The sequence below is a fragment of the Raphanus sativus genome, unplaced genomic scaffold (assembly GCF_000801105.2).
Source record: "Raphanus sativus cultivar WK10039 unplaced genomic scaffold, ASM80110v3 Scaffold0051, whole genome shotgun sequence".
NCBI lineage: Eukaryota > Viridiplantae > Streptophyta > Magnoliopsida > Brassicales > Brassicaceae > Raphanus > Raphanus sativus.
Genome location: NW_026615374.1, coordinates 55,442 through 79,350, shown reverse-complemented (window position 1 = coordinate 79,350; position 23,909 = coordinate 55,442). Strand labels below are relative to the sequence as shown.

The following is a 23,909-nucleotide window of genomic DNA, read 5'->3' as shown; positions in this document are numbered from 1 at the left end:
AATTAAATCAAATAAAAGAATACAAAAACAAAAATAATTTTCAAAATATTTTATTTTTTTATCTATGTGAAGACGTATTAGGGTTTTGGTTTAGTTTTTTTAGAAGATTCGCCATGCGAGCGTGGAGAGGTTCAGACACATCTTTGCTTTTGTTGGATACTTTTATTGTCTGGCACGTGCAGACAAAGACAAGAACAAGGATATTGGAGGATCAAATGCTATCATATGACCCACTTGGGTATAAAAAATCTATTACAAACTTCTTTTTATTTCAATTTCTTTTTGATTTAAATTTAATATGGAAAATAAGCAAAATGTCCCTACAATCCAAACCCATGTATCTAAAACCCGGCCCAGATTTATTTAATTATTTAGTATTAAAAATTAATTTTATTAATTGTACAAATTGTATCCATTATATTATTTATACGGTTGTACCGGTTGTAGTAGTTATATAATTATACAGCTATACTAGTTGTGATAGTTGTACTTGTACATTTGAACTAAGTATACAATTTTATTAGTTATCTTGGTTATTTGTGATAGTTGTACTTGTATATTTGAACTAAGTATATAATTTTATTAGTTATATTGGTTATTTAATTGTACAGATGACAAGGAAAACAAAACTTCCCACTCGAAAGATAGAAAACTCCGAAAGATAACTGTGGCGGACAAATCTGAACAGAACTTTACCGAAGCTGACGTGTCCATGATCAGACTACAGGTTCATTCGTTGATTCGTCAAGACCACCCACAAAGGCATCCCATAGCCACAAAACCTCGACTTTAAACCCTAGCCACCAAATCTATAAATAGTGTTTGTAAATCTCAGCCACCAATAACTATTATTCGTTGGGTGGTTAAACTTGTAATATGTTGTGATTAGTTAATTTTCTATAATATTATACTTATTTTTTCTTTAAAATATAATATTATCTTTCACATTGTGATAGGTTATATTAGTTGTACTAATTATAAAATCTAATAAATTTATGTTTTAGGGGTTATTAGTTGTACTAGTTGTACAATTTATGAAAAAATGCATTTTATTTTTTTTGCTCCCGAAACCAAAGCTAAACCTGGATTCAGATCTGAAACCCGACTCAATCGTCTTCCTCTTCTTCCCCCTTTTCTCCACTAATAGTTCTTTCACCATAAAGAAAAGTCAAAAAAAATCTTCAACCATCAACTAATTTTCTCTTCTTTATATCAAATCGATCAATCAATAGTCATATTTAATCAGTTATATCTTATAGATGTGTTTACAAGTTACACTAGTTATATGAGTTGTACTATTTTCGGAAAAAGCCATCTTCATCTTTTTGCTCTTGAGGCCAAAAAGCTATGAAGCTTAGCTAGAAAATTCTTCAACCATTGCTCTAACATATTTCAGATCACGTTACTAACTATTTTAGCTAGTTAAAATTTTCAAAAAAAATCTAAACTTTTTTGAAAATTTTGCTAACCAAGTTTAAATCTATATATTCAGTATTTTCATAATCTTTAGTATAACAATAGTGTTTAGAAAGTTAATCAAGAAGCAATTAAAATTAAACATTATACTCATGAATCAATTAAAATGACATGTACAATCAGCCAATGCAGTTATGATCTTTCCTAACCTGATTTATAAAATATTTTTACAATACATACACTTTCTCTATTTTGAAACTATGGATATAACTATACAAATCAAATATTATCTAGAATAAATTACCTACAATATTTTTATTTTCTTACAAATGTTATAACTAATGTATCAATTTTTAATACCATACTAAGTAATATTTATCTGTTTTTCTTACTTTTAATTTAGAAAATTTATTTTCTATATATCTTATACATAAATATAATTACACAAATTTTGGATTTGTTTATATGATGTCCAATAAATATCAGTTATCAAATTAACCGTAGACGCAAAAAAAAATATTCAATGTAATTAAACACATCGTTATTTCTCAAAATGTTATATTAGTACACACATTGCAAATCATGTATAACATCTAGTACAAATAAAGATAAAATAAAAATTGACATCCACTCGGTCGAACGGATCAAAATATAGTATAGTATATACTTAGAGTTCTGATTTTTTTTTGGTTAAATTAAAGATTTTGGATGGGTTCATCGGCGTCTATACTCTTAAGTTATTACAATATCATTTTATTAAGAAGAATTATTACAATATCAACTTCGTATGAAAACTTATCCTATGCAATTTCAGTTGTTATTTTTATTTATGATTTGTCTTCAAGAGAATGCTTGATTCCATATTGTCTTTTTGTAATCTTTGAATTTGGGTTTGTTGAAAGTTGTCTTTTGTAATCTTTGAATCTGGATTTCAATACTTTTATTAAGATAGAAAAAAAGAAGACACTAAACTACCAAATGCTATACCTCAGTCGATAGCTTTATTATCCAAACCAAAAAAAAAAAATCCTCTTTGAATCTTGAAAATGATATCACAACCATAGCTCTCATTCTCTTAACCCAAGGTATAAACTACAAAACTCTCAAGCTTTTATTCCGATGCTACAGTACAGAAAACAAAGTGTGTCTCTTCAGTGGTCTTACTAGCTGTTTGTGTTTCTTGATTTTTAGTTTGAAGGACTCAGCTGCTGAATCAGAAGATGGGATGAGATTCTTGCTGCTTTCTAGAGTTATACTTGGAAAATCAGAGATAGTTCCTCGAGGCTCGACTCAGTCTTGTCCGAGCTCTCCAGAGTTTGATAGTGGAGTCCTTTTTATTTCAAGATAGTGGCGAATTTTTCTTATAATAGACTATTTACGATTGATGAATTTTTTTTTATTAAGATAGAATCTAGTGGCAGCTCAAAAATGTTTTAAGTCCCCGGGACAATTTTTTGGAGCGATGAAATAAATATTTCGATTTCTGTAACGACTTATTCGTTTTTTTTTGTCACGAACGACTTACTCTTTTTTATATAGCATAGTTACACTAAAACTATTTATGTTTGTGTATGAGTACATTAATTAAGCATAAAATTAATGCGTGGTCCGGGGAGACAGAAGAAATCAAGATGGCAATCTTGGTTGGAGCTATCTAGGATGAGAGGACACAAACCCAGGAAGAAACACAGGGCACGGAGATGCTCAAACTGCAAGGAAACTGGCCATACGAAACCACAATGTACACAACCAGTTGACTAGTTGTCCAGACGACCTAAATTTAAGTCGTCCAGTCTTGATTACCCGTCCAGACGACTAATTTCTAAGTCGTCCCGTGTTTCGTCTACCTTCTACGAAGTCGTCCAGTGTATTAGACTACCTTCTACTATCCCTTCAAGTGTATTTTTTTAGACGACCTTTTACGAAGTCGTCCAGTGTATTTAAGTCGTCCAGTGTTTAGACTACCTTCTACTATCCCTTCAAGTGTATTTTTTTTAGACGACCTTTTACGAAGTCGTCCAGTGTATTTAAGTCGTCCAGTGTTTAGACTACCTTCTACTATCCCTTCAAGTGTAACTTTTTTTAGACGACCTTTTACGAAGTCGTCCAGTGTATTTTATTTTTAGACTACCTTATTTGTAAGTCGTCCAAACCTTCCAGACGACTTATTTGTAAGTCGTCCAGCTGGAAAACCTTCCAGACGACTTATTTGTAAGTCGTCCAGCTGGAAAACCTTCCAGACGACTTATTTGTAAGTCGTCCAGCTGGAAAACCTTCCAGACGACTTATTTGTAAGTTAGAAAATCTATACAAGTTAGAAAATCAAATAAATCATCATGCTCACAAACATACAAATAGATTTGTGTAAACAAATAGTTCAATATACAAATAGATTTGTGTATACAAATAGTTCAAATATACAAATTGATTTGTGTATCTATACAAGTTAAAAAATCTATACAAGTTAAAAAATCTATACAAGTTAGATTTGTGTATCTAATCATACATGCCCACAAACATACCACCATCCTCATTATCTTTCAGATGCTGATCAACAAGCTCCGTCCATATAACCAAAGCCATATTATCCCTCATAGTCTTCGCATTGGACCTAGCAAAGTCTTTAGGGCTAAAGGGGACCCCAAGAGCATGACATTCAATGTACTTTGCAGCGTACACGCCACAATCACCATTGTTGGCCGTGGGTACATCTTTCAGCAGTCTCTCATATGTGTATCGCTCCAACCCATGCATCTGGTCTCCGCACTCCACAATCAGATAAGGGACCATCTCGAGAAAAGGCTCCATTATCTCATCCCATCTTTCTGGTATGGTAGTTGAAGGTATGCTGTCCCAGACGACTATGTGCCTCTTAGGGATCGATATCCAAATAGCCACCCAATGTTTGTTGTCCAAGTTCAGTGGCGCATAGATATCATCAATGTCCTCCCCCCACTTCTTGTTTGATTGGCAAAATGAAGGCATTGATCCGTCATACAAACTCGCCGCCCCACTAGGTAGCATTTTTCCTAAACCATTGTGATCAGACGACGATGCTTTGAAGAACAGATACTGTTCTCTCCAAGACTGGGTAAAGTTGTGATCCAGGAAGCACATTCGCTCGCTCCGGAAACATTGTGGGTTCTCCTTATACCTCTGCCTCAGCACATTCATCCAAGCATCTATATGCTGCATATAAAATAATACAAGTTAGAACCTTCCAGACGACTTATATATTTACAAATCTATACAAAGACAAGTTACCAGACGACTTATTTGTAAGTCGTCTGGAAGGTTTTCCAGCTGGAAAACCTTCCAGACGACTTATTTGTAAGTCGTCCAGCTGGAAAACCTTCCAGACGACTTATATATTTACAAATCTATACAAAGACAAGTTACCAGACGACTTAAAGATAAGCAGAAGACTTACTACGTCTTCCAGCCATGCTTTGGATGTCCGGAGTTTTTGATACCACCAAGTTGGTGATGTACGTGGTTTGTCCTCTTCCTTAGTGAAATAATCACTGCAAACAAAAAAGCAATCAGTTTTGGTAGACTAAATCAAGCTATTATGGGTAAAGCAATCACTTACGGATCAGTTTTCAACCAATCAGCGAGCTCCTTCATCTTAGGTCTGTTTAGTGTGGGAAATGGATTATACTTTCCCACTCTAAGGAGTTTCCTTCTCTCTGCCGTATAAGGAGATATCTGCGTGGGAGCAGGTTTCTTCGTTCGTTCACTCCTTGCACGCACAGAAGCAGTGGGAGCTGTTTGGTCCAATACAACCAGGCTCGGTTCTGAAACTGGAACGCTTGGATCGGTGGAAGCGAAGCTCGGTTGTTGATCGTTGGAAGCGAAGCTCGGTTGGTCAGTGGAAGTGAGAGGAACAATCTCTTTGGAGGTGACACCATCTGCTTTATCCTCCGGCAAGATCTTATATACCGAGATCGCCTCATCTGCTGTATCCTCCGGCAACAATCTCTGCAATAAAAGAGAACAAGTTAACCCTGGACGACTTAAATAAAAGCTGGGAGAGGATTTGATACTAACCTCTTTGGGCAGAGGAGAAGGCTGTTTCTTTTGAGGAGAAGGCTTTTTCGTTTGAGGAGCAGGCTGTTTCGTTTGAGGAGCAGGCTGTTTAGTTTGAGGAGCAGGCTGTTTAGTTTGAGGAGCAGGCTGTTTCGTTTGAGGAGTAGGCTTTGCCTTTTGAGGAGTAGGCTTTGCCTTTTGAGGAGCAGGCTGTCTGGTGGGAGGAGTAGGATGATTGGTTTGAAGTGTAGGCTGATCCTTTTGAGGAGTAGTCTGTTTGTTACTAACCCCGGTTTCTGGGGCTTGTGGGGTAGGCTGTTTGTTACTAACCCCGGTTTCTGGGGCTTGAGGGGTAGCCTGATTGGTGACACCAACCTTCTTCTCCACAGCTTCCAATCTATCGGAGATCTTCCTAATCTCCCTGATGCACTTCTTAAACCCATCTTTCATCATGTCACCTAAGCCCTTGAACATATTTTCTAACTCCTCTCTGGTCACCCAACTAGCCTCTTCTCTAGCCTCTTCTGTAGCCTCTTTTCTAGTCTCTGTAGGAGCCTCTTCTCTAGCCTCTTTAGGAGCCTCTTTAGGAGCCGCTTTACGAGCTTTCTTCCGAGGTCTCTGATTGTCTTCCTCCACCTCCTCCACAACCATCTCTTTGGCTCTTTTCGATGGAGTCACAAACTTCGGTTTTGTACCAGTGACTTCCCAGCAATCCATGGTCCACTTCCACGGTCTCCGATCATACATGACTTTAATGATGTTCTCCGCGGGCACGTCATCAACCTCAGAGTCCCATTTTGGCCACATTTCACTAATGTCCTTCTCAACAAAGTTGATCACGCGGGTCTGCAGTAAATAGAAGAAGAATCGAGTTAGATATTTGAAACAAAATACTAAATAGACGACTTAATTATAAGTCGTCAACTAAGTCGTCCAGCTGGACGACCTTCCAGACGACTTATTATAAGTCGTCTACTAAGTCGTCCAGCTGGACGACCTTCCAGACGACTTATAATAAGTCGTCCAGCTGGAAGACCTTCCAGACGACTTATAATAAGTCGTCTACTAAGTCGTCCAGTTGGAAGACCTTCCAGACGACTTATAATAAGTCGTCTACTAAGTCGTCCAGCTGGAAGACCTTCCAGACGACTTATAATAAGTCGTCTACTAAGTCGTCCAGCTGGAAGACCTTCCAGACGACTTAATTAAGTGAAGATGGAAAGGTACCTGACTCAAGATAGCAGCTTTCATGAATCTGCGGCCTCTGCTGCCGTCGTAAGCCAGAATCGGTGGAGACGGACTGTTTGCTCTGGGTAGACCAATACTAGCACCCAACCCCGGAATAGCTGTGTACGCCCAGACCTGAAGAACTTGTATAAACCCATCCACGGTGTAACAGCCAGTAATATCTTTGTTCCACAAAGAGTCCATCAGCACCTTAAACGCGACTCTCCCCCATGGATAATTCTCAAACCTTTCTAAATCCATCACTAGCCTTGCCAGAGTAGCTCGTGTAGCGCTTGAGAACTTTTTCCCTTCAATGAATCCAGTGAAGATGGAAAGGTACGCGAGTCGCTTGCGATCTTCCCTGGACCAATCCCCGCATCTCTTCAGTGCTGCTATTATCTGATCAGTACTTGGCCCAGCTTCCCGATAAACTCCCATCATCTCCCAGAAAGAAACCATCTGTGGGGTAACTTCACATTCTGGTGTCTCAAGGTCCTCGATGTAGTCGCAGTTTAGACCAGTGATGTTTTCAAACTCTAACAGTGAAAACCTCGCAGGTTCTGGACCAACGAGACACCACATCTCGTACTTCTTCTTAATGTCCAGCTTTAAACCGAGCAAGTGGTGAACCAGCCTTGAAGCCCAACCAAATCCCTGCTCCTTGAACTTGATGAAAACTCCCAATCTCGACTCCTTGAGCTCTTCAAATTCAGCATCAGTGAGAGCTTCCCTAAGAGCAGTATGCAACTTCGTGTTATCCGTATGATACGAAATGCTATTGTGGGGTTCTGGCTCTTCCCCTAATGTGTATAACCTACGGGGGAGTTCTGGAATATCCATCCTTTTTGTCTGCAAAATAATCAAAGACAACAATAGAAGTCAGAACACAAGCTAAATCAATCACGCCTTAATTGTTACTCCAGACGACTTAGTAGACGACTTAAATATAAGTCGTCTAGAAAGTCGTCCAATTGGACGACTTAGTTGACGACTTATATTTAAGTCGTCTGGAAAGTCTTCCAAATGGACATACTAAGTCGTCCAGGTTGAAGACTTTCCAGACGACTTACTTACAAGTCTTCCAGTAGAAAAATTTCAAGCGGACCTGATTAGTCGCAGAAGGAGTTCGAGTACTCGTCATTGTGGTTATAGATCTGAAAAAATAAACGTGAAACGGTGAGAATGAGTAAATTGAAAGAGACAACGTTTTATGTTCATCTTTTCCACGAGTTTGATGACTTACCGGCGTTAGGGTTTACAGAGAAACGGCGCTACGGTTTACAGAGAAGAAGCGGCGGCGCTAGGGTTTAGAAGAAGCGGCGGCGCTAGGGTTTAGAAGAAGCGGCGGTGCTAGCTAGTGTTTAGAGTAAGCGGCGGTGAGAACGTTGGTGAGCACGGTGGCGAGGGCGACGGTTTGTTCGGAAATAGTGGAAGCGGGGGCGCTAGGGTTTAGAGGAATCGGCGGCGCTAGGGTTAGAAGAAGCTGCGGCGACAACGGTGAGAATGAAGTGAGATAGATAGCCGACGTTGAGAACGATGGTTGTTCGGAAATAGTGGGAATTCGAATCGCCTTTGATATCGCCGGTGAGAGAGAACTGTTAGGGTTTCTGTTCGCGGAAAATGAAAAAAAAAAAAAATCACCTTATATATTGGGTAAATAATCCGGTTAGCTTTAAAAGTACATTGGTAAACTTTAAGGTTTGGTCCGGTTTAGACGACTTATTCTGGCTGATAATGTACATCAGACGACCTAATATTTAGTCGTCTGGGAACAGATTACTAAATATTAAGTCGTCCAATACCCTAAAATGAACCCCTAAACTAAAATGACTAAATTAACTTACTAACCACGTTATAAAATCAAATTATACTTCAATAGTGTTTACTATACACAGAAATGAACACGCCTAGGTAATTTTAAAAATTTTCAAAAACGGTTTTAATGCTTTCCAAAATCTAACCCTAAGAACACATACAATACTACAACATATGTTGATGAAACATAAACTAAAGAATATCATGACTCACTACTTTCACTCATCTGGGCTGAAAACAATTGAAATTTGTTATATATTAATTTATATCTCTTAAGACATATGTTAATTACATAATTCCAATTTTTCACTTATCAAAATATTTTTTACAAATTTTTTAAATTATGTTTAAGAATAACTGTCCAGACGACTTAAATTAAAGTCGTTTGGACGACTTATTTTCAAGTCGTCTGTTTACAGACGACTTGCGAGGGGTAGAAACGTAAAAAAAAATCCGTTTTTTGTTTGTTCACAAGGAGATAGTTGTAATTTCAATAGCCTTTTAGGTTACTTTTGCCTTTGACCCAAGTTGGGGTACTCTTTTGGGTTTGACTCCAAGTTTTGAGTCACAATTGGTAATTCTCCCTTATTTTTAATTATTTTTGAAACTAGCAAAAACTATTTTTAATACTTTTAATGTTATTTTAAAAATCTACTTTATGTGTCGTATTCACATATGTATAAGTTATTTTTATCATCTAACATGTAAGAATTTGTATTAAAAAATATGTAAGAATTTTAATCATTTAAATAAATATAAATTTCACTTCGATGATAGGAGCTAGGTTTTATCTTAAAACTATGAGTACTAAATAAATAAAATGCACCCTCTTATAAATAAAATATTAAGTAAAAAGGTTCACAAACTTTTGAGGGTTAAAAAACCATGCATAAAGGAAAAAAGCCACAACTTGTAATTAAATGTTTAAATCGTTTTAGTCCAACGCTAATCGCAAAGACTGCTCTCAGTTCTCCATCACCCTTTTGACCTCTTGTACTCTGCGACATGCCTGCACGCAAAGTATAAAAAAACAATTATTAAGAAACTTTGTTTTCTTACAAAGATTGAAATATATTTTGGTTTTTTCTGGAAATCCAAGTTAAAAATATAAGCATTGTTCATTACCTGCACTGTGGAATAAGGCAGTTGCGATTAGTGCAATGGCTTGCATGGGCACACACTCCCACCCAAATAATTTCACACCTCATACACTTACCTGAAAGTTTCTTTGGGCAATCCTTGAGATGTGTTATGAGCTCTCTACCACGCATGCACGAACGAATGGTGCAAGGCTGATTAGCTGGGGGCATACATGTAGAGATATGTGCTAGTGTCTCCAACCATATCTGCACATCTCAAAGAAAACAACATTCAACCTAAAGTAAAATCAATGAATCAATACGAAACCGGTTTTGCGTATGCACAAGTGAAAATTGACTTATTACAATTTATATAAATATAAGCTTTCAAATTGTTTTAAAGTCATTAAAGTTCTTACTAGATTATTTCTATCCTCCAAAATCTCAAAACCGTCATAAATACATATATGCACTTAAACTCATATCAATATTTCAATTGCAGATTTTGTGGACTTACCGAATAAGCTTCCTTGTGCTGTGGCCCGGATAAGTGAGATTCTAATGCCCCGTAATTTTTTTGTTGTTCCAAGCATGTCTTGCAAATTGCGTACTCGCAAGACTCCAAATCACAGGTTGCACATTCTTCTTCTTCTTCTTCGCAACAAGAACACTTAGAGATTTTAACTGACATCATCTTTACCAAAACAAACAAAATTCATTAGTTTCTGCAAGGTTTTGTAATATAAACACAATGAAACACATTAAAACATGCATGCACCTCAAACCACGAATCTCCATCGCACTCACTCGAGGAAGCAACATCTATCATGAGGTAATTACCATTCCATTCCTCACTGGACGAAGACATCTCCAATAATATTTCTGTGACATCAAAACATAAATTACAAAATTATTAAATCTTCCAACGAAAAAACGGTTAAAAGAAGTCCAAAAAACAAAGATGATAGATATAACATCGTTACAGGTTATTAATCGGTTAAAAGACTGCCGCTCTATGTTTAGCTGAGGGATCGTGAGAAGATGGTTGTGCTTGGCAGGTAAGTAAGGTTCTAAATCATACTATATATAATGTATTACAATTTCCGTTTGTAACACTAACTTCCATTTTTAAAATTTAATTTACAAATTCGCATTTTCCATTTTTCCAACAGTGTAGTATAATGTAAATGTGTTGAATTGGTAAACTTACGCATATCTAAACCACAAAAAAGGATTTTTTTCAATTTCTATTTTCCCAAATTTTTTTTACAACTAATTACGGCACTTTTCTTATATTGTTTCAGAAAGTAACAATCATATTTTTATTATAGGATGATAAACTAAGCATAACATGCAGGATGAATAATTGGTTATTACTTATTAGATTACATGCGCTATTTTTTAGTCTTTTACATATAAAATAATATAATATAAATTATTTTAACTTTCCTATTTAATTAATGAAATTATAAAAAGAAAACTAACAAAAATATTAAAGCAAAAAAGGAATGAATATATACAATTTAAATGTTTGAAACAGATGAAGACAAGGAAAATTTTGGAATATATATTATATTATATATGTATGTGAACATTTAAAATTTATATTAAAAAGAAAGAAATAAAAAATGTACAAATTGTTTCATGTAATATAGTCTTCTATAGTCTATACTATTATATAAAGCTTGGTTCTTCAAAGTTACTAATTAACATGATTGTGACATGTGTCAATTTTATATTTAAGATTGTGACATGTGTTAAATAATTTTTTTTATATAAATAATTATTTAATAGTAATTTTCCTTTTTTGAGAAAATGTATTGTAAATAATAGTAACTAGCTTTATTATGAGATATATTTTTTAAAAATTATCTTTTTATGATTTTAGAAAAGGAAAAACAATGTTAATATTATTGTAAAAATCAGTTTGGATATATAACTTTTTAAAACGAAAATTACTTTAACTTTGTTTTACAAATCGTGTTAATATGTCAATAATAAGATTATAGTTTTTTTGGTTTATGAACTTTTAATTAGGATTTGAATAAAGGAATTAACATTAAACATTCTTTTACAAATTTTTGGTTTAAGATTTAAAAAAGATAATTATAATCAAATAGTTTTTTGGTTCTTTAAAGTTAGTAATTAACATGATTTTGACACATATCAATTTTATATTTAAGATTGTGACATATGTTAAATAAAAAATTTCATATAAATAATTATTTAATAGTAATTTTCCTTTTTTGAGAAAAGTATTGTAAATAATAGTAACTAGGTTTATCATAAGATACATTTTTAAAAATTTATCTTTTTATTATTGTAGAAAAGGAAAATAAATGTTAATATAATTGTACAAATCGGTTTTGATATAGCATTTTTAAAAACGAAAATTACTATAACTTTATTTTACAAATCGTGTTAATATGTCAATAATAAGATTGTAGTTTCTTTTGGTTTATGACCTTTTAATTAGGATTTGAATAAAGGAAAATTAACATTAAATATTATTTTACAATTTTTTGGTTAAGATTTTTAAAAAGGATCATTACAATCAAATATTTTTTTACAATGATCATTTCTTTATGATTTTAGAAAATAAAAATTAGTGTTAAATATTGTAAAAATTGATTTTGGTATAGGAGAAGGAAAATTACTAATAGTCTTTTATATTATATATTGTTAAAACACTTTATAGTAATTTTCAATTTGAAAAAAAAAATCTAAACAAAAATTAATTGTAAAAAGGAAGTTAATTTTATTTGTTATTTTAAAAAAACATTGTGACATGTGTAGAAAAATATGATACAACTCTCTTTTGTTGATTTAAAGAGATTTAGAAAAGAAAAATTAATAACTTTGAAAAACCAAGCTTTAATTACTTTTTGTGGTTTATGACATTTTAATTCTATATTTTTAAAATATATGATATTAACTTTTTCAAAAGTCTAAACAAAATTAGATTGTGAATGTGTCAATTAAAAAATTAGATTGTGAATATGTCAATAAAAATCTGTCATTACTTTAAAATTGTAAAAATATTAGTGATATTAAAAAAAACAAATTTGAAAATGGAACCTATTAAAAATGGCAAATAATAGTTTTTCACATTATATATGCAAAATCATACAATTTCACTAAAAATATTTTTTATTTTTATGGTTTTCATAAAATTAAAATATCAAACAAAACCCTTTGCAACGCAACGGGCTCATATCTAGTACTATATAAAAGTTGACAAATCAGCATTTTATTTTTATTTTTAATAACGTTAATATTTACAAAAATATATATTTTAAATACTATTAAATATATAAGTTAAACTAATAAAATAAATATTAACATTTGAAAACTTACTTAAAATAGTAAATATTATAATAAAATGGAAAATCAAAGAAAATTGTAATATTAACCAAAATAAATATTTTAGGAATAAATTAAAATTACAGTGTATACTAAAATAAAATGTTAAATTAGTCAAAGTAACAAAAACATCTACAAAAATTACAATGAATGAAAAAGAGAAAAGCATATTTCCAAAAAAATACATAAAAGTACTTTTACATATATAAAGTGAAACCAACAAAATAAATATTAACATTTAACAACTTACTTAAAATGGTAACTATTATACTAAAATGGAAAATCAAAAGCAAAAGACTAATATCAACCAAAAACACATATTCTTAAGTAATAAATACAAAGTACATTTTATACTAAAATCAAAATGGTAAATTAATGTTAAAATAGTTAAGTAACAAAAAACATCTAAAAACATTAACAATGTATGAAACAAGAAAATTTCTACAGTATAACGTATTGGTAAGACTATAAGTAATTTTCTAATTTTTATAATATTATTAATAATTAAAAAAACTAATAAAATCACTAAACATTGCATTTGGTTTCTCAGCCGTGTTCGGTGTGTCGTATGGACATCAGAGCTTTGGCTTGTCTTGGTCTCTTAGTGTTTTGGTTGTTTCCCGTCGGGCATCCAGCACATCTTGCAGCATGGAATGGAAGATGTTTTATGGAGCTTAAAGAATGTGGTCTTCTTCGATCATATGGTGATATTTCGATCCTAAGCCATGGTGCTTCTGACATGAAACAAAGACTGTGTGTCCAGTCTTTTTGAGTCCACTCATGGTTATCCTGAAGTTGAAAGTATTGGGTTTTTAGACTGAACATTTAAAAGCTGAGTTCTTTCCAAGCCGCTAATGTGGATAAAGGAAGAGCCAAAAAATTTAGAGAATATAAGTTCATTGTTTAGCAACAAAAGAGAAGACATCAATTTCGGAAATGGCCAGATGCTCTCTTGACGAGTTTCCACTGCAGAAGCACTAGCCTCTTCTTCAGCCTTCTACTAACACACCATTATGAGAGTTGTGTCTTCATTGTGTGGTTGTGATGATTCGGATAGTTTCTTTGTCATTGTCTATCCATGTTATCTTATGACATACCTACTGGTATGGTTTTATGCTTTGATTTATTTCTGTAATGCTTTGGTATTTTTTGCCAATGTGGCTCAATAAGAAACACAACGTTAAAAAAAAAGTACTGTTTGCCTTTCCTAAACATATTTATATTTATATATATATATGAATATAATAGAATACTAACATAGGTGAAGATTAATTAGATAAATATATATATAGACACATACGTTTTAACATCGATTACACCTATAATAGTAACTCTTACGTAAACATTTCATATGTATCTTCAAAAAGAAACGACATAAGTTAATTAATAATTTTTTTAAAATATCATTAATTGGATATCACTTTTCAAAATAATTTAATCCAAAATATCTTATATTTGGATTTAGGGTTTTTGATTATTATTTAGAGTTTAATATTTAAGGGTAGGGGTTGGGTTTATAAACTTCTATAAGTAAATTTTAAACATTTATAAATGATGAAGGTTAGCTTAATTTTTTTATTCACAAATTAAGCTATTTATAAGGTTAGTTAAATATTAACAACTACATTAAATGATTTAGAAGGTTAGTTAAATATTAACAACCACATTACTACTTGATGATAATAGTAATTAACTTATGAAAACACTCTATTTGTTATTATTTTCAAAGGGAAGTGATATATAAATTATTTAATTGGTATTGTTTTCCACAAACTTGCAATCAATCAGAACCATTTATTTACTGTTACTTTGAAATATTAGAGAACTATAATTTTAGAATGTTCAGATATGATTTTAAATTATCAATCAAATATGTCAAAATATTATTTAATTTATTTATTTTAAAATGTACAATAATTCAGAAAGTTTTATTTAGAATAAAATAAAAATTAATATCAAATGAAATAAAATATTTAAAGTAAATAATTAAAATTTAACTTAATTTGTAAAACATAAAATTAACTTACAATAATAATTTGAGATTTTCCAAAAACTCATATTTAAAAAAATACAAATCCATACACAATATTCGATTAAGTTTTTAACTAAAATTTAAATATTTAATTTCTTCCGGACGACTTACTTGTACGTCGATGATTGACGTGGAAATTTTCTGTACTAACTAAAGTTTGACCAGAATCTCGGAATAAAATCTCCCACGACTTCGTTTGAAAGAAATTAAAATATTTAACTTTTATTTTTCAATTACAAAAAGTAACTTGAAACGATTTATACGGAATTCATCTATTTATAATAAAATATTAAAGTTTTATTTTTCTTTCAGACGACTCGCAAGTAAGTTGTCCAAAAAAGTCAAAATTTTGACACAATTTGATCAAAAGAAAAACTAATATGTTTACTCTAAACGATTTATATGGAAGTCGTCTCAGGCATTTTCGAGATTTTTTGTTTACAAAGAAAGTTGAATGACTTCGAGATAAGCCATCTCTAGAAAACACATTTAAAAGTTAATTGTAAAGTGACCTTTGCGTTTGACAAAAAAAAAGTGACATTTGCATTAACTAGAAGATTACTGCCAGAAAACTTCCGTGGAAGTCGTCTGACAGACAAATCTGGAAAGAAAAAAACTAATTTCATAGTTTCAACCAATGAAATAACTTTTTGAATACACAGAAATCTTCTCCAAGCATCCAGAAGCTCAAACAAAAGTGATCCACTAAGAATCGTAAGCTTGAATTGCACTATGAACCGTAAAAAAATTAAAATCAAAATCTTGGTTTTTGGATGAATATAGAGAGAGAAAGTGGAATAGATACTGTTTTTAGTTCATAAGAAATGAAAAAAAGGAGTATAATTCGATTTTAGGTGCATTAAAAAGTTCAAATTGGTTATTCATTGTGATTAGTGCATTGAAAGCAATTGCAATCTTGTAAATACTTGAAGATGATGAGGTTGAGAGAGTGAAAAAAAAAATCAAAAAAAAAATTAGTGGTATTTTCGTGAATAATCTGAATTTTAAGGTGAATAGGACAAATGAAATTTTCAAAAAAAATCATAAGTTAGTTTTGTGTTTGACTTTGAATTTTGAGTCAATTTTGGAAATAACCTTTTTATGTAAATGACAAATTAGAAAAACATTATTTATTTTACCATTAATTTATTTTAAATTTTATATTAAATATGTTGTAAGGAGTTATACATTTAACAAAATATTTACTACTATAAAATAGAATTAATTAGATTAAGCAGGTTGGAAAAATATATTAGCTCAAGAAGAAGATAAATCTAATAGTCCAGAATATCTATATTAAATAAATAAAAATATTACTTAACATTAGTTAAAATATCTTATATCTATTTTCATTATAAAATTAGCTAACAAAAGCTATTCAATATCATTTAAAACTCATAAAGTATTAATGAAAAATTTAAATATTAATTTTAGACTATCAGCATATACTTAAAAATTAAATAAAACAATTTCAACAATATTTGCGCAGACATATATATATCACACGCACATGTAAACAATTTCAGAATACAAAATAAAAATATATGCCGATAGATATAAGCATGTATTATTATTTAAATCATAAATAAATAAATAAACGAAGAGCTTCCACCAATTGAAGTTTTACGTATTTTAGATGATGGTAAAGTAAGACCACATAAATAGCTCTTCGTCATTCAGTTACATTATTTTTTTTTTTGGCAGGATCACTCAGTTACATTATTAAATACAATATAACACATCAAATTGACGAATGACCACACATGAAAAGGAAAAACTCGTTCAGTATCAAGCTAAATTATTGGATCGCTGTTTACAGATCAAGATATAATTATATTCTAGTTTACAAAAAAAATATATATATATAATTATATTCTGAATTTTTCTACATATTATTTGAGAAAATTTGTCATGCATGCATAAGTAGTACCGCATCGATTTCTAGACAACTTTTTTAACATGGTTTAGTATAAAATGTGACATGGTTTTCACCCTATCAGACATGTACTGTTTCATTTATGAAGTTTACATTTTTGGTAAGATTCTTAAAATATAAAAATAAATTCTATGTATTATCATTAGTAAATATTTTAATTAGTAACATAACTATAAATATATAAAACATTTCACACCAACTTTATAAGTTAAAAGTAAATTTTTATAGATAATTATACTTCTATTATTTATGAAGTTTGTATTTTTTTAAAAATAAATTAGTAAATTAAATTTTCTTACTTGAATGTATTTTAACTAAAATTAATTAATAAATTTAATTTATAATACTAAAATTTAACTAATTTAAAATATTAATTTTTTAAAACCAAATAAAAATAAACTACAAATAATTATTTTAATTTTTCATACAGATAAAACTAAATTAAAATATATATTAAATTTGAAATTAATAAATAGCTATAATTTTTGGATAATTTTTTTTTAATAAATATTGCCGCTACTGCACGGCTGCACCTAGTTCATCCAATATTTAGTAGAAGGAACTATACTTTTTTTTTGGTCCGTAAATGAAATTTATATAAACTTTGAGACCTCTAAAAAAAGAGGCTTCTTCATAAACTGAACTGAAAATTCTGTATCTGGTATACATGTGTGAATCTAATCATCAACAGCTCGGACCAAAAAAATCATCAAAGATTTTCGGGAACCTTTTTCACACCAAATTTGCTTCTTGAGGTTTCTGAACACACACATTGTGCCTCTGCTTCAGCTATGGGGACAAGAAGAAAAAAAATGGTTTTGGTTCTTTCCCTCTGATAATCACAGCCTCTTACACCCGAATACACAGATCCTAAAGTCACATAAAAAACTGAAAACAATTTTACAATCAGTATATTGCACAAGATATTAAACCCAGCAGACTGTTGTTTTCCCGGATGCTGACTAGTAAATTTCAGGGAAACAGAACACATGCCATTGTAACTGACTAGTAAACATAATATTTTGAAACAACATTTTGGTGAACATGCTTACATGCATCGAAGTTTACAATTGAGAAACTATACATCATTTGAAACAAACATACGAGACAAAGATAGTAAATACAAAATCTTGACATCACTCTCCAGAAACAATCCACACCGCTCACACATTGTTCTCGTCCTTCAAGAATGCCACTAGCTTTGGAGTTTGAACATCATCACCCACACGAAGACGAGCATCAAGTATATCAAGCTCACTCTTGACCTTTGGGTCCAAGTAAGTGATAGCTTGCAGCGCCAAGTCCCTTGTCGGAGAAAGTCTAAATGAGCTTCCAAGATCTCTTCCCTTGACATGGATATACGAGACCCTGAAAGTAAATCATACAAAAAATATTATTTTGGAAACAAGATAGAAGAATGTACAGACACAAGGATAAGTTGGTGTTTGGTGAGAAGTAAAGTTACCCCATATGGTATAGACCATCAGATGATATAACCGGTTCATGAAACTCAACCACCAGAAACTTGCGGATGCAGATAAGAGGTTTCCTGAGACTAAATTTCTGGCACCTCTGTGTTACAAAAAAAAAGACTAAGTTAGAATCTGAACCAATAAAGACAACATGAGAGAACGCATCAAGACCTCACTCACATTCTGAGTCATCGGAAAGAAAGGTGTGGCAAAAGTCGTAGTGAAAACACCTTCTTCGTTCATATCGCCAAAGATGAAGCGAACAGAACGTGCTCCATAGACTGGAGAGACCGGTAGGCTAGGATCTAACAAAACAATGTGAGGTTAGGTCTAGTATCAGTCAATAAACACATAATGAAGATCAAGAAACAAAAAAAAAGACTTACAAGTTGGTTCTAGGTATATCTTGATGCTACCAACGAGAGACAACTCAGTCAGCTTATACATGAGCCATTCTGTTCCCTCCGATGGATCACTTCGTCCTCTGCTCATCCAAGGACCCGCCAGCATATAGTCATGGACGGTGTTAGAGATGTTGTCATATACATCAACATGATGATGAGACGATGCCTTTACTGCTTCAGAGAGGCAGTTAATCCTAGGAGCATACTTCAGTGCTCTGATTAGCAATGCATAATCAGGGTGCTCGTTGCTGAAAGTGACTCTAGTGTTAGCTACATCTACCATCTCTCGAACTATGTCTCTCATGAACGGATTGCCACTCACTGCAAAGAAGTTCCAGTAATTAGACTGACTGAGCTACGGAAAAGCATTTAATATAACAAAATAAAAGAAAATAAGAAAACCTACCAAATCGGCACCAGGAACGTGAAACAAGACAAGCACGCATGAGATCAGACGGACCCAAAAGCGAAAAGATCTTCAAGTCCAGTTCTTCTATAGTTGTAAACTCCATTATCTGCGGGGAAAAACAGAAACCAATAAAAGCTGAGAAAACAAAGACGGTGACGATGTCACAGTAATCAAGTGGAGATGCTTTTATTAGAGAAATGGATGCAAGGTTAATTTCTCTGGTTTCGACATAGGAACCCACAGCATAAATACAAAACTCATTTATTGAATAGGCTCCCATAGTTTTAACTTTTAACTCTTTCACGTAACTTTTGATGATTAATGAATTCGTGTGTTTTAGAAAAAAAATATACAACTCATTTATTGAGTATAAACAACAATATAAGTACAAAATTCATTTATTTCAGAAGAAAAAAGAAAAAAAGGTACAAAATTCATTTATTGAGTTTGAACATAGCACCTCCATCTCTAGTATTCAGAGGAGATGCTAAGCAATAAAAAAAAAGAGAAAATTACTCAGATTGACTCTTATGTGTTAGTTAATTACATGACCAACTCTGAGTAATTTAAACATAATCGTTAACGGGGTTAAAGACATAAAACCCCTTATTCTCCCAAAAACAAAAGAGCTTTTTAGGGTTCAGGCAACTCAACCCCTTTTCTCGACGACGGCCAATTAGCTTTTCTCGTACATCTGTCTAATTTCGTTATCTTGGTCCACAAAGACCATAAGATCCATGGATCTCTAAAGTTCGGTTGCAGAGTTTAATCCAAAGGCAATCTTGTATGGCTACTACTTAACTTTGGAAAAAAAGAAAAAACTTTGGAACAGACAAACAAAGTCCAGCTTGTATTTTTAATTCTCGTGCGATGTGATTTTTAATTATGTGTGTTTTGCTGTAATGTTAACAAATCCCTTCTTCGGAAACATGTAGCTCAACTCGCCATCATAAATCTGTGTATTGACATTGTTGTACATATGAATGAAATCTTCTTAACTTGTTTGGTCTACAATCTAAACCGGTTATGTCTAAAAATGTGTTCTTTTTTTTAGCCTATGGAACTTGTATGCGTACTAGAAAAGATTTAATTATCCAAACCCAATCCAGCAAACTCTCAATCTCTGACCACCATGCGTCCATTGGATCGAAAAATTAAAGCGATTAGAAAGCAAATGAGAGAGAGAGAGAGAGATTACAGGAGACGATGTGGAGACAAGAGCCGCAAGAGATGTTGAATCGGTGGTTTGGTCCGCCATTACAAATGTAAATCTCTACGCCAAATTTCTCTGCTTGCGATTGATTGAAGAAATCAAATCGATTGAGGAGGTAAAGTGAGAGAAAGCAAATAACTCTTGAGACTAGTGATGTCGTTCGGAGCGGAGTCTGTCTCAATTTTCAAAATTAAATCAAATAAAAGAATACAAAAACAAAAATAATTTTCAAAATATTTTATTTTTTTATCTATGTGAAGACGTATTAGGGTTTTGGTTTAGTTTTTTTTTAGAAGATTCGCCATGCGAGCGTGGAGAGGTTCAGACACATCTTTGCTTTTGTTGGATACTTTTATTGTCTGGCACGTGCAGACAAAGACAAGAACAAGGATATTGGAGGATCAAATGCTATCATATGACCCACTTGGGTATAAAAAATCTATTACAAACTTCTTTTCATTTCAATTTCTTTTTGATTTAAATTTAATATGGAAAATAAGCAAAATGTCCCTACAATCCAAACCCATGTATCTAAAACCCGGCCCAGATTTATTTAATTATTTAGTATTAAAAATTAATTTTATTAATTGTACAAATTGTATCCATTATATTATTTATACGGTTGTACCGGTTGTAGTAGTTATATAATTATACAGCTATACTAGTTGTGATAGTTGTACTTGTACATTTGAACTAAGTATACAATTTTATTAGTTATCTTGGTTATTTGTGATAGTTGTACTTGTATATTTGAACTAAGTATATAATTTTATTAGTTATATTGGTTATTTAATTGTACAGATGACAAGGGAAACAAAACTTTCCACTCGAAAGATAGAAAACTCCGAAAGATAACTGTGGCGGATAAATCTGAACAGAACTTTACCGAAGCTGACGTGTCCATGATCAGACTACAGGTTCATTCGTTGATTCGTCAAGACCACCCACAAAGGCATCCCATAGCCACAAAACCTCGACTTTAAACCCTAGCCACCAAATCTATAAATAATGTTTGTAAATCTCAGCCACCAATAACTATTATTCGTTGGGTGGTTAAACTTGTAATATGTTGTGATTAGTTAATTTTCTATAATATTATACTTATTTTTTCTTTAAAATATAATATTATCTTTCACATTGTGATAGGTTATATTAGTTGTACTAATTATAAAATCTAATAAAAATTATGTTTTAGGGGTTATTAGTTGTACTAGTTGTACAATTTATGAAAAAATGCATTTTATTTTTTTTGCTCCCGAAACCAAAGCTAAACCTGGATTCAGATCTGAAACCCGACTCAATCGTCTTCCTCTTCTTCCCCCTTTTCTCCACTAATAGTTCTTTCACCATAAAGAAAAGTCAAAAAAAATCTTCAACCATCAACTAATTTTCTCTTCTTTATATCAAATCGATCAATCAATAGTCATATTTAATCAGTTATATCTTATAGATGTGTTTACAAGTTACACTAGTTATATGAGTTGTACTATTTTCGGAAAAAGCCATCTTCATCTTTTTGCTCTTGAGGCCAAAAAGCTATGAAGCTTAGCTAGAAAATTCTTCAACCATTGCTCTAACATATTTTAGATCACGTTACTAACTATTTTAGCTAGTTAAAATTTTCAAAAAAAATCTAAACTTTTTTGAAAATTTTGCTAACCAAGTTTAAATCTATATATTCAGTATTTTCATAATCTTTAGTATAACAATAGTGTTTAGAAAGTTAATCAAGAAGCAATTAAAATTAAACATTATACTCATGAATCAATTAAGTTGACATGTACAATCAGCCAATGCAGTTATGATCTTTCCTAACCTGATTTATAAAATATTTTTACAATACATACACTTTCTCTATTTTGAAACTATGGATATAACTATACAAATCGAATATTATCTAGAATAAATTACCTACAATATTTTTATTTTCTTACAAATGTTATAACTAATGTATCAATTTTTAATACCATACTAACTAATATTTATCTGTTTTTCTTACTTTTAATTTAGAAAATTTATTTTCTATATATCTTATACATAAATATAATTACACAAATTTTGGATTTGTTTATATGATGTCCAATAAATATCAGTTATCGAATTAACCGTAGACGCAAAAAAAATATTCAATGTAATTAAACACATCGTTATTTCTCAAAATGTTATATTAGTACACACATTGCAAATCATGTATAACATCTAGTACAAATAAAGATAAAATGAAAATTGACATCCACTCGGTCGAACGGATCAAAATATAGTATAGTATATACTTAGAGTTCTGATTTTTTTTGGTTAAATTAAAGATTTTGGATGGGTTCATCGGCGTCTATACTCTTAAGTTATTACAATATCATTTTATTAAGAAGAATTATTACAATATCAACTTCGTATGAAAACTTATCCTATGCAATTTCAGTTGTTATTTTTATTTATGATTTGTCTTCAAGAGAATGCTTGATTCCATATTGTCTTTTTGTAATCTTTGAATTTGGGTTTGTTGAAAGTTGTCTTTTGTAATCTTTGAATCTGGATTTCAATACTTTTATTAAGATAGAAAAAAAGAAGACACTAAACTACCAAATGCTATACCTCAGTCGATAGCTTTATTATCCAAACCAAAAAAAAAAATCCTCTTTGAATCTTGAAAATGATATCACAACCATAGCTCTCATTCTCTTAACCCAAGGTATAAACTACAAAACTCTCAAGCTTTTATTCCGATGCTACAGTACAGAAAACAAAGTGTCTCTCTTCAGTGGTCTTACTAGCTGTTTGTGTTTCTTGATTTTTAGTTTGAAGGACTCAGCTGCTGAATCAGAAGATGGGATGAGATTCTTGCTGCTTTCTAGAGTTATACTTGGAAAATCAGAGATAGTTCCACGAGGCTCGACTCAGTCTTGTCCGAGCTCTCCAGAGTTTGATAGTGGAGTCCTTTTTATTTCAAGATAGTGGCGAATTTTTCTTATAATAGACTATTTACGATTGATGAATTTTTTTTTATTAAGATAGAATCTAGTGGCAGCTCAAAAATGTTTTAAGTCCCCCGGGACAATTTTTTGGAGCGATGAAATAAATATTTCGATTTCTGTAACGACTTATTCTTTTTTTTTTTGTCACGAACGACTTACTCTTTTTTATATAGCATAGTTACACTAAAACTATTTATGTTTGTGTATGAGTACACATCCCCTAGTCTATATTTGAAAAGTGATTTGCCACATGTCTTCTTTACAATCGTTTTCATAAAAAAAATTGTGACGTGGCTATTAAGATTGATGACATGTCATATGGTTAAATATGACATGGACAATTACATTTAATGCTGATTATATTTTTGGAAATTTTTTTAGAATATGGCAATAACTCATATATTACATTTAATATTGATTTATATTTTTGGTAAACTTTGTAGAATATGGTAATAACTCATAAATCATCACCAAAATAAATATATTAAAATATGAAATTTTGAATTTCGAAATATTATATAATTTTAATTTTATAATTATAA

At 31.7% G+C, this 23,909-nt stretch overlaps 3 protein-coding genes across 5 annotated transcripts; all 3 read right to left on the bottom strand.

Annotated features, from left to right (window-relative positions):
• Nucleotides 1-3,851: 3,851 nt before the first annotated feature.
• Nucleotides 3,852-5,136, bottom strand: LOC130500865 (uncharacterized). 2 transcript variants are annotated; one of them, XM_056995804.1, is made up of 3 exons: nt 5,009-5,130; nt 4,847-4,940; nt 3,852-4,605 (listed from the first exon to the last, which is right to left on the bottom strand). In XM_056995804.1, exons 1-3 carry the CDS (start codon nt 5,041-5,043, stop codon nt 3,913-3,915), a joined length of 822 nt encoding a protein of 273 aa, XP_056851784.1. In that variant the 5' UTR covers nt 5,044-5,130; the 3' UTR covers nt 3,852-3,912. The 2 variants fall into 2 exon arrangements, with proteins under 2 accessions (XP_056851784.1, XP_056851785.1); XM_056995805.1 differs by having other exon boundaries at nt 3,853-4,633; nt 4,769-4,940; nt 5,009-5,136.
• A 4,212-nt stretch (nt 5,137-9,348) lies between these two features.
• Nucleotides 9,349-10,614, bottom strand: LOC130500866 (histone acetyltransferase HAC1-like). The gene is made up of 5 exons (XM_056995806.1): nt 10,550-10,614; nt 10,345-10,448; nt 10,084-10,260; nt 9,613-9,833; nt 9,349-9,496 (listed from the first exon to the last, which is right to left on the bottom strand). Exons 2-5 carry the CDS (start codon nt 10,432-10,434, stop codon nt 9,463-9,465), a joined length of 522 nt encoding a protein of 173 aa, XP_056851786.1. The 5' UTR covers nt 10,435-10,448; nt 10,550-10,614; the 3' UTR covers nt 9,349-9,462.
• Nucleotides 10,615-17,875: 7,261 nt separating this feature from the next.
• LOC108831620 (F-box protein At4g00755-like) lies at nt 17,876-20,619 on the bottom strand. Of its 2 annotated transcripts, XM_056995793.1 has the most exons (6): nt 20,381-20,619; nt 19,180-19,288; nt 18,756-19,094; nt 18,550-18,674; nt 18,363-18,469; nt 17,876-18,265 (listed from the first exon to the last, which is right to left on the bottom strand). In XM_056995793.1, the coding sequence occupies exons 1-6, from the start codon at nt 20,438-20,440 to the stop codon at nt 18,061-18,063; spliced, it is 945 nt and encodes a 314-aa protein (XP_056851773.1). In that variant the 5' UTR covers nt 20,441-20,619; the 3' UTR covers nt 17,876-18,060. The 2 variants fall into 2 exon arrangements, with proteins under 2 accessions (XP_056851773.1, XP_018460644.2); XM_018605142.2 differs by lacking the exon at nt 20,381-20,619 and having other exon boundaries at nt 19,180-19,576.
• Between the last annotated feature and the right edge of the window lie 3,290 nt (nt 20,620-23,909).

Excerpts from the sequence above, each read along its gene's own strand:
- LOC130500865 (XM_056995804.1), bottom strand. The coding sequence starts at position 5,043 with ATGAAGGAGCTCGCTGATTGGTTGAAAACTGATCC. Across the intron at positions 4,941-5,008 it reads GATTGGTTGAAAACTGATCC|TGATTATTTCACTAAGGAAG; the intron begins GTAAGTGATTGC and ends TTTTGTTTGCAG. Across the intron at positions 4,606-4,846 it reads AAGCATGGCTGGAAGACGTA|CATATAGATGCTTGGATGAA; the intron begins GTAAGTCTTCTG and ends TTTTATATGCAG.
- LOC130500866 (XM_056995806.1), bottom strand. The coding sequence starts at position 10,434 with ATGTCTTCGTCCAGTGAGGAATGGAATGGTAATTACCTCATGATAGAT. Across the intron at positions 9,834-10,083 it reads AGCACAAGGAAGCTTATTCG|ATATGGTTGGAGACACTAGC; the intron begins GTAAGTCCACAA and ends TGAGATGTGCAG. Across the intron at positions 9,497-9,612 it reads TGCCTTATTCCACAGTGCAG|GCATGTCGCAGAGTACAAGA; the intron begins GTAATGAACAAT and ends CTTTGCGTGCAG.
- LOC108831620 (XM_018605142.2), bottom strand. The coding sequence starts at position 19,462 with ATGGGAGCCTATTCAATAAATGAGTTTTGTATTTATGCTGTGGGTTCC. Across the intron at positions 19,095-19,179 it reads ACGTTCCTGGTGCCGATTTG|TGAGTGGCAATCCGTTCATG; the intron begins GTAGGTTTTCTT and ends ACTTCTTTGCAG. Across the intron at positions 18,675-18,755 it reads GATATACCTAGAACCAACTT|ATCCTAGCCTACCGGTCTCT; the intron begins GTAAGTCTTTTT and ends TTGTTTTGTTAG.